The sequence below is a fragment of the Nicotiana tabacum genome, chromosome 15, assembly GCF_000715075.1.
Source record: "Nicotiana tabacum cultivar K326 chromosome 15, ASM71507v2, whole genome shotgun sequence".
NCBI classification, from domain to species: domain Eukaryota; kingdom Viridiplantae; phylum Streptophyta; class Magnoliopsida; order Solanales; family Solanaceae; genus Nicotiana; species Nicotiana tabacum.
In genome coordinates, this window is record NC_134094.1 from 77,102,071 (window position 1) to 77,114,545 (window position 12,475).

General features: G+C 37.5%; 2 protein-coding genes across 2 annotated transcripts; one reads left to right on the forward strand and one right to left on the reverse strand.

Moving 5' to 3' along the window:
• The first annotated feature begins 2,857 nt into the window (after positions 1 to 2,857).
• LOC107763580 (uncharacterized) lies at positions 2,858 to 9,612 on the forward strand. Its single transcript, XM_016582067.2, has 5 exons — positions 2,858 to 3,089; positions 3,802 to 3,869; positions 3,959 to 7,550; positions 8,038 to 8,092; positions 9,210 to 9,612. The coding sequence occupies exons 1-5, from the start codon at positions 2,963 to 2,965 to the stop codon at positions 9,358 to 9,360; spliced, it is 3,993 nt and encodes a 1,330-aa protein (XP_016437553.2). The 5' UTR covers positions 2,858 to 2,962; the 3' UTR covers positions 9,361 to 9,612.
• A 1,405-nt stretch (positions 9,613 to 11,017) lies between these two features.
• LOC107763581 (uncharacterized) lies at positions 11,018 to 12,243 on the reverse strand. Its single transcript, XM_016582069.2, has one exon. The coding sequence runs from the start codon at positions 11,905 to 11,907 to the stop codon at positions 11,173 to 11,175; it is 735 nt and encodes a 244-aa protein (XP_016437555.1). The 5' UTR covers positions 11,908 to 12,243; the 3' UTR covers positions 11,018 to 11,172.
• Between the last annotated feature and the right edge of the window lie 232 nt (positions 12,244 to 12,475).

The window sequence follows — 12,475 nt, forward strand, 5'->3', positions numbered from 1 at the left end:
ATCCCAATCCATAAAGTTTCGATCTTTGAAGAATTCCCAAAAAGTCACTACGGGCCCATGTGCCCGAAATCCGAGAGCAATACAAAAATTCAATGACCCATAACCTGCCGAGTCTAAATATATAATTATTTTCCAAATCCGGGTCCAAAACAATGGTCAAAACCCCCAAAATACTCTCTCCTAGGGCCCGTTTGGACATAAAATTTTATGAAAGTTTTTTTCAAAATTTTTTTTTTTGAAAATCAGCGTTTATTCATAAAATTTTCAATTTTCACTTGAAGATGCATTTTGGAAATTTTCGAAAATTTGAAAAACTCCAAAAAGCTATTTTTCAAAATTTTCACTCAAATCACTCACAAAACTTCAAAAACAGCCCAAACTGAAATTTATGTCCAAACACAACTCTAAATTTCAAATATCATTTTCACTTGAAAATTTTCTTCACCATTTTTTTGAATTTTACAATTCTTATGTCTAAACGCCTACTTAAAGTGTAGGCACAAACCCCAAATTTTCTTCCTTAGATTCATAAATCAAATGCCAAAATCAATGATAGAATCAGGGATAATAATCAAATCCGAGTCAAGAACACTTATTCAATCCAAGTAGGCGAAAATCACCTCAAAAATAGTCTTAATCCGAGCTCCCAATCTCAAAATATGATGAAATGAGCTCAAAGTCCAAAAATAACAACTTAATATACAGTGCCTAGATGTACCCTTCGCGATCGTGGAGTAGCCCCCGCGATCGCGGAGTAGCCTTCGCGATCGTGAAGCACAAGGTAATACTGCCCAGGAAAATGCACTACGCGATCATGTCTGAGCCCCGTGATCGCGAAAGCCAACGAACCACAGAAGCGCGAACGCGAGCCTTTCACGCGAATGCGGAAGCCAACGAGCCACCTGCCTCCAGCAACACTCTGTGACCGCGAAGTACCAAGCCCGAATGCAATAGCCAGCTCCCCACCACCTAATGCGAACGTGAACCCACACTGCGAACGCGATGCACAAATTGTTAGCTGCCCAACAACTTTCTATGTGATCGGTAGCTTCATCCGCTATCGCGAAACACATCAGATGCACCAGAAACCAGCATTGCAAGCACAACCAAAAATGGTCCGAAACTACCCTGAATCATACCCGAGCCCCCCGGATCCCATCCAATCATGCCAACAAGTCCAAATACCTAATACAAACTTATTTGAGGGATCCAAATACCACGAATAACATCAAAACCAAGTATCATTGACCAAGATCAATCTCTTAAGTTCATCAACTTCCAACTTCAAACCAAACGTCTGATTTAAGCCTAACCAATCCGGAATCCGACCAAACTTTGCGCACAAGTTCCAAATGACAAAATGAACCTATTCCAACTTTCGAAATAACAATCCGACCTCGGTAGCATCAAATTCAACTTCGGGTGAAACTTATGAATTTTTTAAACCTTCAAATTGCCAACTTTCGACGAATAAAGCTAAAATCTTCTAGGAACATCCGAATTTAAATCCGAACATATGCCCAAGTCTAAAATTATCATACGAGCCTATTGAAACCATCAAACCTCAATTCTGAGGTCATTTACTTAAAAGTCAAACATCGGTCACTCTTACAACTTAAAGCTTCCAAATTGAGAATCATTCTATCAAATCAATCCTGAACCCGACGAACATCAAAACCAACCATATACGCATGGCATAATACACCATATGAATCTACTCAAAGTCTCAAAACCGCCAAATGTAATGCTAAAGATCAAAATGACCGGTCGGGTCGCACAAAATTTGACTCCAAAACAGTCCAAATTGCCTCTAATCTTTTTTCGTCAATCTCTATTTTTTTTTTGAATTTTGTATATTTGCGTATCTATGTATTTTCGGCAAACTCCTACCATACTCATTGAAAAGAATCTCCTTTTTCCTTATTTTTTCGAATTTTATATATTATTGATAACGTTTTATGGCCAAAAATAGTTAAATGACATAAAAGACTAATAGCCTATTTGGCCAAGCTTCTCAAGAGGCCAAAAATACTTTTTTTTCTTTTTTAAAAGCACTTTTTTTTCTCCAAAGCACTGTTTTCCCTAACTTGAGGTGTTTGACCAAGCTTTTTTGGGGAAAAAAATACTTTTGGGAAGAAGTAGAAGCAGTTTCTGAGAAGTAGAAAAAAAGTAGCTTCTTCCCAAAAGCAGAAACAGAAGCAGTTTTGACTTTTCTTCTTACCAAAAATACCCTTAACAAAATATAGTATATACCAAAATAACCGTTAAACCTAATACTTAGGATATTAATGTATACATATTTTTTATTATTTTTAGGATAGCTTTCTAATATATAGTGACTTTAGGGGTGAATGCTTTTATATTTGTTGAATGATTTTTAATATATTTAACTTATATTAAAAGAATTAAGTACTTTTAAATTTTATTTTCATATTTTACTTAAATAAAATAAAAAGATTTAATTATTGCCTGTAATAACAAATTTTTAAGATTATTTATTTACTTATAATATTAACTATTAAGTAAATCTATTCATGCTCTTATTCGTAATTTGATACTTAAAAGCATTTTCTGAAAAGTTTGGCCAAATATAAATTATTTTTCAAAAGTGCTTTTCATAGTGATTAGCCAAACATAAATTGCTTCTCTCCAAAAATACTTTTTTCAAAAGCACTTATCAAAATAAGCTAATTTCTCCGGCTTGTCAAAACATGCTATAAGTCGCCGGTGTACATAACCATAGTTCTCCCATAAATGAATACAAGTTCTTATTTTATTGGCTTTGGGCTTTTTACGAAAGCAAGGGCAGGCCCATTATAGTTGGCGGCAAAAGACCCCTTCAATTGGGTGTTAAACCCTTCATTTCATTTTCACCTAATTCGCACCCACAGGAGCTAAAACCCTTGGTCATTTCAGCTTTTAATCGTCAGTTTTACGGGAGCTCTGCAGCCGTCGAGCAATCATGGTGAAACGGCGTCGCGAAGAAACCGAACCTGAGACGTTGTACAACACCGTTTTTGTGGATACCAACCTTGATACCCACTTGGCTTTAATTGTCTCCTACTCCGATTATGTCTCTGATCTCAAAGGTAGTTATTATTTTTTACTGGCAGCTGTTTCATACATTTTAATCCCTGGATTCCTCTGTTAGTAAAGTTACTCTTAAATATCAATTAAAAGAAATCTCGAGGCGTTGGGTACACGTGCACCCACTGCATATATGTTGGGTGTGCCTTTGGCAAGAAGGTAAATGTTGTTGGTTAATTCTGTATGAGATTAAATGACAGTGTAAAAGAAATTTACACAATCAGGTCGCTTATTAGCTAAATCTCTTGATAAATATTAATTGGTAATATGGTAAAATGGTTATTGGCCTTGTTATCACAGGTAAATCTGTAAATTGTCATGTGTATATAACTTTAAATTCGTTTTTTATTCAGAGTATAAAATTTTGCTTTGCTAGTTCTAGTTTGTTGACAAGAGTATGTTGTTCTAGTGGTGAGCACCCTCCACTTCCAACCAAGAAGTTGTGAGTTCGAGTCACCCCAAGAGCAAGGTGGGGAGTTCTTGAAGGGAGGGAGCCGAGAGGCTATTGGAAACAGCCTCTCTACCCCAGGGTAGGGGTAAGGTCTGCGTACAAACTACCACGCAAACTAGCCTCCCCAGACCCTGCTAGTGGGATTATACTGGGTTGTTGTTGTTGTTGTTACTAGAACATAATTGATATTTAAATTCTTGATTGAGGAATGATTAAGTTACTAAAGAGTTCAATTGCCTGATATGCACTTTTGTGTTATGCAGAAAAGATTGTATTTGAACATTTAAGGTGCTTTCCTGAGAAGAGGGAGTTGAAAATTTCTTCTGTGAAGGTTTGTTTCTAATCCTCCAACTCACTATTTTTTCTTGTGTATATTCTTGTATCATAATGGTGATTTTAATTATTTCTATTTCCTAACAGGTGAAACGGAAAGGACATTATTATCACCTGCCTGATAGTATGCTTGTCACTAGTGTTTTTGAGGGTATCAAAAAGGGTTGGTTCCTTTCTGTTGATGCTTCTAGCTGTGACCAAGGGTTACTTCGCATCACATATCTGCAAACTGGTGCTGACTATCTTCTCCCTAGTGATTCGTTCAAAGCAATGGCTAAACAGGAGGTTTTTGATACTAATGAACCTGACCCAGCTCACGGAAACTTGGCATCAAGCTCCATTGTGAAACATAAGGACGTCGCCAAGGCCGTTGGTGAATTCAAGAGTGTGAAGCCCATGGATGTATCACAGGAACTTTCTTGTAGAGCTGGTCCTGTGGCAAAGAAGCGTAAAATGAAGCACACAGAAGATATGGTCAACCACCTGGTAACAGATACCCACGCTTCAAAGCATGGCATAGGTAATGATGATTCTGATTATAAGATTGTTGGAAATGATACTACGACAAATTGTAATGAAGGACAACGGGTGACTATAAACATGAAACTGAAAGATGCTAGTGCTGAACCTTTAAGAAACCAACCTTCTGATCCCAGTAAGATGCCAAAATTGGGAAAGAAGAAATGTAGGATGGGTGGGTCAAGTGCTGAAATCTCTGGTGTGCAGGTTGAGCAATGTGGAAATAGGAACAATGATACACTTGATGAAACATCGCAGTCTGGGACCATTGAAAATAAAGTGAAAAAATTGGGTAGCAAGGAAAGCAATCAAGGTCCCACCGAGTTCAATCATAGGGATGTCTTGAAGGTCGCAATTCCAGAGAACTCCACAGCACATAGACCAATAAAATCAGCTTTAGCAGAAGCATTGGGAGACCAATCTGTGGGAACAGATACAGCCCATAAGAAGAGCAAAAAGAAGAAGGGAAAGGGCTCATCCATGTGCCATGATGAAGTTGCCTGTATGGTTCTGAGTTCCGATGAAAAACTTGAGGGGAATAGGAGGTTAGAGCAAAATGAAGGAGTTGAAATGAAGATCTCTGACAAGTTGACTGATGTTGACTCTACTATTCATGTTACTCAATCTGGACTGCAAGAAACATCTCCAGTTAAAAATCATACTTCAGACAAAGAGTGTCCAGCACCAGTCAGCAAGGAGTTCTATGAAATGAATTCAGTTGGCCGACCTATGTGTGAATCTATTCTCTCAGGAGATAATGAACCTAGAACTGACGGTGCTAATACAACTGGAGAACAAGAGGAGCTGACATCGAACTGTGATTTTGAAATGCGAATGAGTGAGAAGTTGGGCGATGCAAGTACCAAGGATCCAGTGTCTTCCTTCCAGTTGGCAGATTCACAAGGAGCCGTAGAGAACAGAATTGGGAGGAAGAAAAGCAAGGCCAAGAAGTCAACTCGTCGTCATGAGTTAGATATGAAAAATATTGCTGAGGCTTCTAAAAATACTAGTGCATCTGAGCAAGATATAATCTGCCATGATGGTTCTATTGATGCAACTACAGAGGCTGGTGGAAGTATTGTGACAAAAACTGATGTAGATCATATAAACGAAATAGGGAAAAGAGGCAAGTTGTCAGTTACTCAAGGTGCTGAGACCTCCCTTCCTTCAGATAATAATAAAGCAACTGGGGAAACTAAAGAACAATTTCTCTCAGCTGAAAAGTCATTGGATGACAAGGGGAACATTGAATCTGGAAATGCAAGCAGCACGAAGCGGAAGAAAAATAGCAGGAAATCTGCTGAAAAGATTCCTGATAAATTAGACGGAGAGGATGATAGTAGGGTGAACTGCCCCTCTGTAGCTTCAGGGATTGGGCCTATAGCTGATCCTGTAACTGAGCAGAGTAAGAAAGTTGAAATTTCGTCTGATGCTGGAAAGCTGCAGATTAGTCTAGATACAGAGGTGAAAGGGTTGTCTCATAACAAGGATCTCATGCAAGTTCAATCTGCAACATGCAAATCTTCAGATCATGCCAAAGCAGACATGACCATTAAGGAAGTGGAAACTGCCTCTGCAGCTCCATCTGATGTGAAGGTTGCTGAAGGACATGAAAACTCTGGTCGAAGTAAGAAAAAGAAGACAAAAAAGGAGGTTGCCACCAGTAATATTGATGTTTCATGTGCCCCTTCGGCAATGCACGATCCTTCTGCTAACCATTTTGTTCAAGGGTCTAATCAAGATAAAGATGCATTGCCCGCCACCGAAAGAAAGGTAGCTTCAGAACAAGAGTCAAAGATTGCCTATGCTGAGAAGACAACCCTCATTGATGCAGAGCTTCTTCCTGTTGAGGAGAAGGAAAATGAGGTTGAGCATTTGCTGCGCAACCAAACTGATAAAAATCAGGAGATTGTAAGCCTTGTAGAAAAGAAACTGAAAACCAAAACTAAAACCAAAAAGAGCCAAAGTTCTAAGAAGAGCAAATCCGATTTGGCTATTCAAGACCAGGAAGTCAGTCACAAAGAATTAGCAGCGTCTTCAGAACAAGAGTCAAAGATTGCCTATGTTGCAGGTTCTCATCAACATGATGAGAAGACAACCCTCATTGATGCAGAGCTTCTTCCTGTTGAGGAGAAGGAAAATGAGGTTGAGCATTTGCTGCGCAACCAAACTGATAAAAATCAGGAGATTGTAAGCCTTGTAGAAAAGAAACTGAAAACCAAAACTAAAACCAAAAAGAGCCAAAGTTCTAAGAAGAACAAATCCGATTTGGCTATTCAAGACCAGGAAGTCAGTCACAAAGAATTAGCAGCGTCAAATGATAATCCGAGAGACGTGAGCCCTCTGCCAGAGCCAATGGAGATGGATGAGTCAGGTAAAAATAGTAATGTTGATCAGTTGGATATTACCAAGTTGGAAAATCAGAGAAATCCTGGTACTGATTCCAATTCAAAGAGTTCTGGTAAAGAGCTAAGGAATGCTAACTCTTTTCGTGTGCCATCTCATCCTTTAGCCAAGGGTACGTTAGAGGAGACGCACGCGCCTGAAGTTAATACTGATAAAAGCGAGAGCATAAACTTCAAGAAATATTTTATTCCTGGTCAACAACAGGGTGAAGTTGCATCAAAGAAACCAACGAAATCAAACAGACACACAAAAGCTGGCAGGAAATCAAAGAAGGATGGAGTGACTTCTGGGGGCACTTCGGAAGATATCTTGAACTCAAGAACTGAGGTGACAGTTCCAAGTCACTCAAGTGTTCAGGGAGATAAAACTCTTGAAGACACTGGAAAGCTTGCAACTTTTGATGCTCCTGCTTCCGAAAAGGATAGTAAAGAACCTATGGATGAATCTATGTCCAGCTCAAGCTCAAGAGGTTCTGATAGATTCCCCGAGAACAGAAGACAGCAAACAGGTTCAGAAATCCAAAGTTTGGCTACCAAAAATACAAAAATGAGAACTGGAGACCTCGAGGATTGTACACCAAAGAGAGGAGTGCTTCCTACATCAGGGCCTAAATTTGGGGATATTAGATCGAGAAGGTCTGACTGTAAGGGGGGTGGAAATTCTGATTCTGCAACTGAGACTCCATCTGATTATTCATCCTCTTCTGGCTACTCAGTTGAAGGAAGTGAAATAAGTCAGGCTTCAACTCCAAATGGTAATTGCAAATTTACTCTGCTAAAATTTTCCGTTCATCTCTAGACAGTCAAATATGTTCTTATTCCATTGACATCCATAAAAATTTGAGACCTTTTACTCAAACAAAGCCAAGTGACTCATGTTAGGGTGGTCAACAATCTGTAAGGCCAGGTAACATAAGCACTGAGCTGTGTGGCTGCCATTCTTCTGATTTCCAAACAGCACCGAGTCAAATTCCACCCTATCCCCCTCCCATGACAGGCTAGCCGCTGGCCTTTAAAGGAAAAGGGGAAGTTCTTCATTTCTACTTATGGGCGTAATCATTCCTATGGTATGCCAAAATCATGGTTCCCAAGTAGTTAACCATATAGAGAAGGACTCCTTATTTATCTGATGGATCAAAAATCAATGCAACATATATCTCAAATACATTTTATAGTTTTTTTTTTATCCGTTCTTCATTCTGTTTATAAGCTAATTTCTACTTCCCTATGTTGACTTGATAGGAGCTAATGTTGCAAAACATGAAGATGCTGGTGCAAAGCATAAGGTCAAATCAAAGTAAGTGTGAGATGTATTAATTTTTTTCTTTAAGCCCTTAGTTAAACATGGTTCTTTTTTTGGATGTGCATCCATGTTTAAATCAGCACTAAGGAGGTGCTATGTTTGCATCCAAAACATTACAAGTGAAAAACTGAGAAAAGTTACCAGAATGCCTATACAAGAGATTCTATGAACTTGAAAAACGTTTCGGCGTCATTTACCCATTCTAATCTACAATAAAAATATATTTACATAATACCTTCAGATTTGACATTCAAAATTGACTACTTTTCATCTTCAAAAAATCTTCTATTCTTTTCTCTACAATTACACCACCATGTGCAAGCTGGGATTGTGTCCATACTTTCTTTAGTTACACATGGTTCTTTCTAACGGTAGATTATGGCTTATGAGTGGTAAAATTCTTTATCCTACTCTTTGTTCTAAATCTTGCTCGTAAGCACTAGGCGGTAGCTTGATACTACAACAACAACAACAACTCTAGTGAAAATTCCACAAGTGGGATCTGGGGAGGGCAGGATGTACGCAGCGGGCAGAGACTGTTTTCGATAGAACCTCGGCTAAAGAAGATGGAAGAAGCGCCGATAACAATTCAGAGCAAGACAATATATTTAGAAAAATAAATTGAAGATAGCAATAAAGAATATGAAAGATGTACCGATAGCAAGTAATAGCAAAACAATCTATTTAGAGAAACTAAATCCGAGGTCTGATAGCAACTAGGCGGTAGCTTGATCTGGTGGTAAATTCTGCCGGTATGTCCTGCCATAAAATATTAAGTCAAATTGTTGTAGTTGATAATTTTTTGCTTTGTCCAAAAGGTATAATCTCTTTTGTTGCTCTACTTTGTGATTATGTTACTTGTGCACAACAATAAAATGAGCGTCTGTGATTGGTATAGGCTGTTAATGACAGGTGGAGAAAACTTAAGGATGACATGTTTCCAAAGTTATCCTCTTTGTCTCATCCTTAAGATGGGAATATTTGCAAGTCAGAAACTCTGGTGTTAGAGCAAATGATTTAGACAATGAGTTTGTTTAAGTTATCTATGTATTATTTATTTATTTATTTATGAACTTCCTGGTGCTTGTGATCACACTGTATATTCCAACAGTTTTTTAGGTCAGGACATAACCATAGATATGATCCTGAGAAGCTCTAGCCGTTTCAAGAAGGCTAAGGTTATGGCTGCTCAATGTCAAGATGAAGAAAGTCAGCCTGTTGATGTTGTCCCTGATAGTCTAGCAGACGCTTGGAACCAATAACTCTCCTCTCCTTGGTTACAGGTGAACTGAACCCAAATTTTGGTACAAAATCACCCGTCCATAGCACCTTCCTCCCTCTTTAATCGTACTGTCACCTTGGGCTTTCCAAAGCAACAAGAAAAAGAAAAACAAGGAGAAAAGTGTTTTTTTTTGCTTGTATGTACTTATGTATTACTATCATTAATTAAAGGTTAATCAAGAGTACATTGTACACCGATTTATATCCATGCACATGACGTGATTTTTGGTTCTCTGGTATTTTGTTTGATATTGATTACATTGTGTCTGTGTAATTCATTCAATAGTTGAAACCTAACCTTTTGCTGTGGTTGACGAGCTACACGCGGCAGACTTTGATATAAACCTTTTATTTGAGGTAAGATCTCTTGAAACTAATAAATTCATTTGAGAAGGAAAGAAAATACGTTAATCAGCTAAATGTAATATATATAAAAAATATTATTGTGGGGGAGTAGATGAAGCAGAGTTGTTGAAGTTCAATTCCAGAGGTTTAACAGTCAGAAATTGAAGGTTTGCATTCTAAGGTATCCTCGGAAGCAATTTTACTTTTTAACCATCATTTAGTATTAGAAACTTACTGGTTTGATTAAACCAGATTCGAGTGATACGAGCCATTTAAGGGGATTTGATACTCTCTTCCAATTTTCCTTTCCCTTTTTTCTAATCCCCAATGTATTAGAAAAGTGAAGAAAAGAAAAAGTCAGAAACTAATTTGAGTGCTTTGCCAGCATTAATGGCCGAAAGTGATATTGACAATTAAACATAAAGAAATCTTGTGCCCGTCGTTGACGCATCATGCTTTAATTGAGCAAATGAGTAATTTATTCTATGCTCTTATATATACAGCTCTCACCCTTCCACTTCCGTTGGACATTAACACTCACGAGAACTCTAAGAATTTCATTTCTGATAGAATACTTTTTCATGTTACAGTCTTTTCTGTTGAATTTAGCTATATCAATTTTGTTGTTGTTTCTTCAAATTACACTCCTAACCTCTATGAGCTTTGCTTATATTACCAGTGAAAAATGTAAGAAATGTTAAAGAACGCATAAAAGAGAAGCATTACAGTTAATTGACAACTAACATAAAACTATTGAATATGTCAGTGAAAATTGTAAGAAATGTCAAAGAACGCATAAAAGAGAAGCATTACAATAAACTGACAATTAACATAAAACTATTGAATGTCAGTGGAAAATGTAAGAAACATCTAGTGCTATACAAACTAATACTTTTATAATATTAGATTAATATGAGCATAAATGAAATGTTATAATATTAGATTGATGAGCGTAAATAAAATGATATCGACAGTGAAAACTCATATAACTAATGTTAATCTGCGCGGAATTGAGCCATAGTTAATGTTAATTTGCTTGGAATTAAGACCTAGTTATATTGCACATTTCTGATTTTAGGTAATTCTATTACTAAAATTTTTAGATTTAAAAGATCAAAAAAGAATTCTCACCATTTCAGTTTGTAGTGAGGGAAAATGTCTTTGGATTCGAGCTATTACCAATGACAAAAATAAAAAATAAGAATGAAGTTCGTTTGTATTATTTCTCTTTGTTTAAAAAAAAAAATGTAATAATGATAAAGGCACATAGCAATAACCAAAAAGTCAGCCACAGACAGAGAAAAGGATCCCCAACTTGTTCTTCAAAGAATAAAAGTTATATTGTCCTACAACTACTAAACTCCAAAAAGAATTTAATGTCCAGCATTACACCAACCTGGAAAAAAAGAAGAAAAAAAAAAACAAAAAAAATATCCGAACCGGTTCGATCAACTCTTTTTCCTGAAAACAACTTCGGTATCCAAACCGAATCCATCAACGGTTCGAGTATGAACCAACTCGGACCGCTTAAACAGTTTCTTCAACGGCTCAACACTATACAAATCGTTCGCCGAATACTTATCCGACCGCCTAGATAACGCCACGTGCAAAACACAAACCCCGCCGGGCTTCAACGTCCGTTCGATCTCCGACACAAATTTCTCCGGGTAAAGCGCGTGGTCAAAAACATTAGAAAATTCCAAATCAAACGTCTCATCTTCAAATGGCTGATTATGAAAATCGCCCTTCACCACCAACGGCGGGTACGGTACAAGATCCATTCCGATTGAATCGGATACTCCGACCCGTTTCAGTGCTTCAACTTCTTGACCCATTCGGGCACCAATGCAGAGCACTTTCGATGAATCTGAAAGAAGACTCCTAGTTTTAAGCTGGCCGAAGAATTTTGAAAAAACTTGAATTTTCCGGTCCCAGTCACGAGTTGTCCATATTTTTCGTAGTTTCGGATTGAGGGTCTTGTTGAGCTGTTTCTGGATGTAGGAATCGTAGGTAGCGTATCCGGATCGGATATTGAGATCTGAACCAGAGTTTGATGTTGTGGAGATGAGAGCGGAGAAAGAATTCCGATGAGAGAGAAAAAGGAGGAGAGGTATTGATATGAGGACACCGAAAAAGATGCATTTGGATATTGTGAAAGATGATTTTGATACAATTTCTTTCATCTTTGCATACAATGTAATATATATGCTCAATTTCAATAGGCTATATATATGCAAGGAAAAATGAAAAGCTATACTGTTCAAAACTTTGCGGGGAAAACAAGAATATGGGGCGTGATATTTTTATGGATTGGGGTGAATTCAGGGCATGGGGGGGAACTAGTTAAGAAGAAAATAGGGGAGAGAAGAAGAGAAAAGGATAGGAGATAGAATGGTATGAAGAGTTGGTGCGTAAGAAAGCATGCATGCGTCAATGGGGGCGGTGGAGTATGTCTTTTTGGTGGTATATAAGGCGATAATAGCAATGTGTGCACATTTTTTCCAAGTGCAAGACCCCGCTATATTATTGTTGTTCCAACTTAAAATGTATCCTTTTCTTTAGAAAAAGAAAAAAAAATTAAGATGTATGAGTAAAAAGTAGGAGTGTCCCAATTAAAATTTTATACGATCACGATGAATTATCTTTTTTTACAATATTTAGATAGTAAAAATCTATTTATAGTTTATATAACATAAATTTATATATTTATACCTTGAGTATATTCTAATTATTAGTTGCCCACCTCCTCTA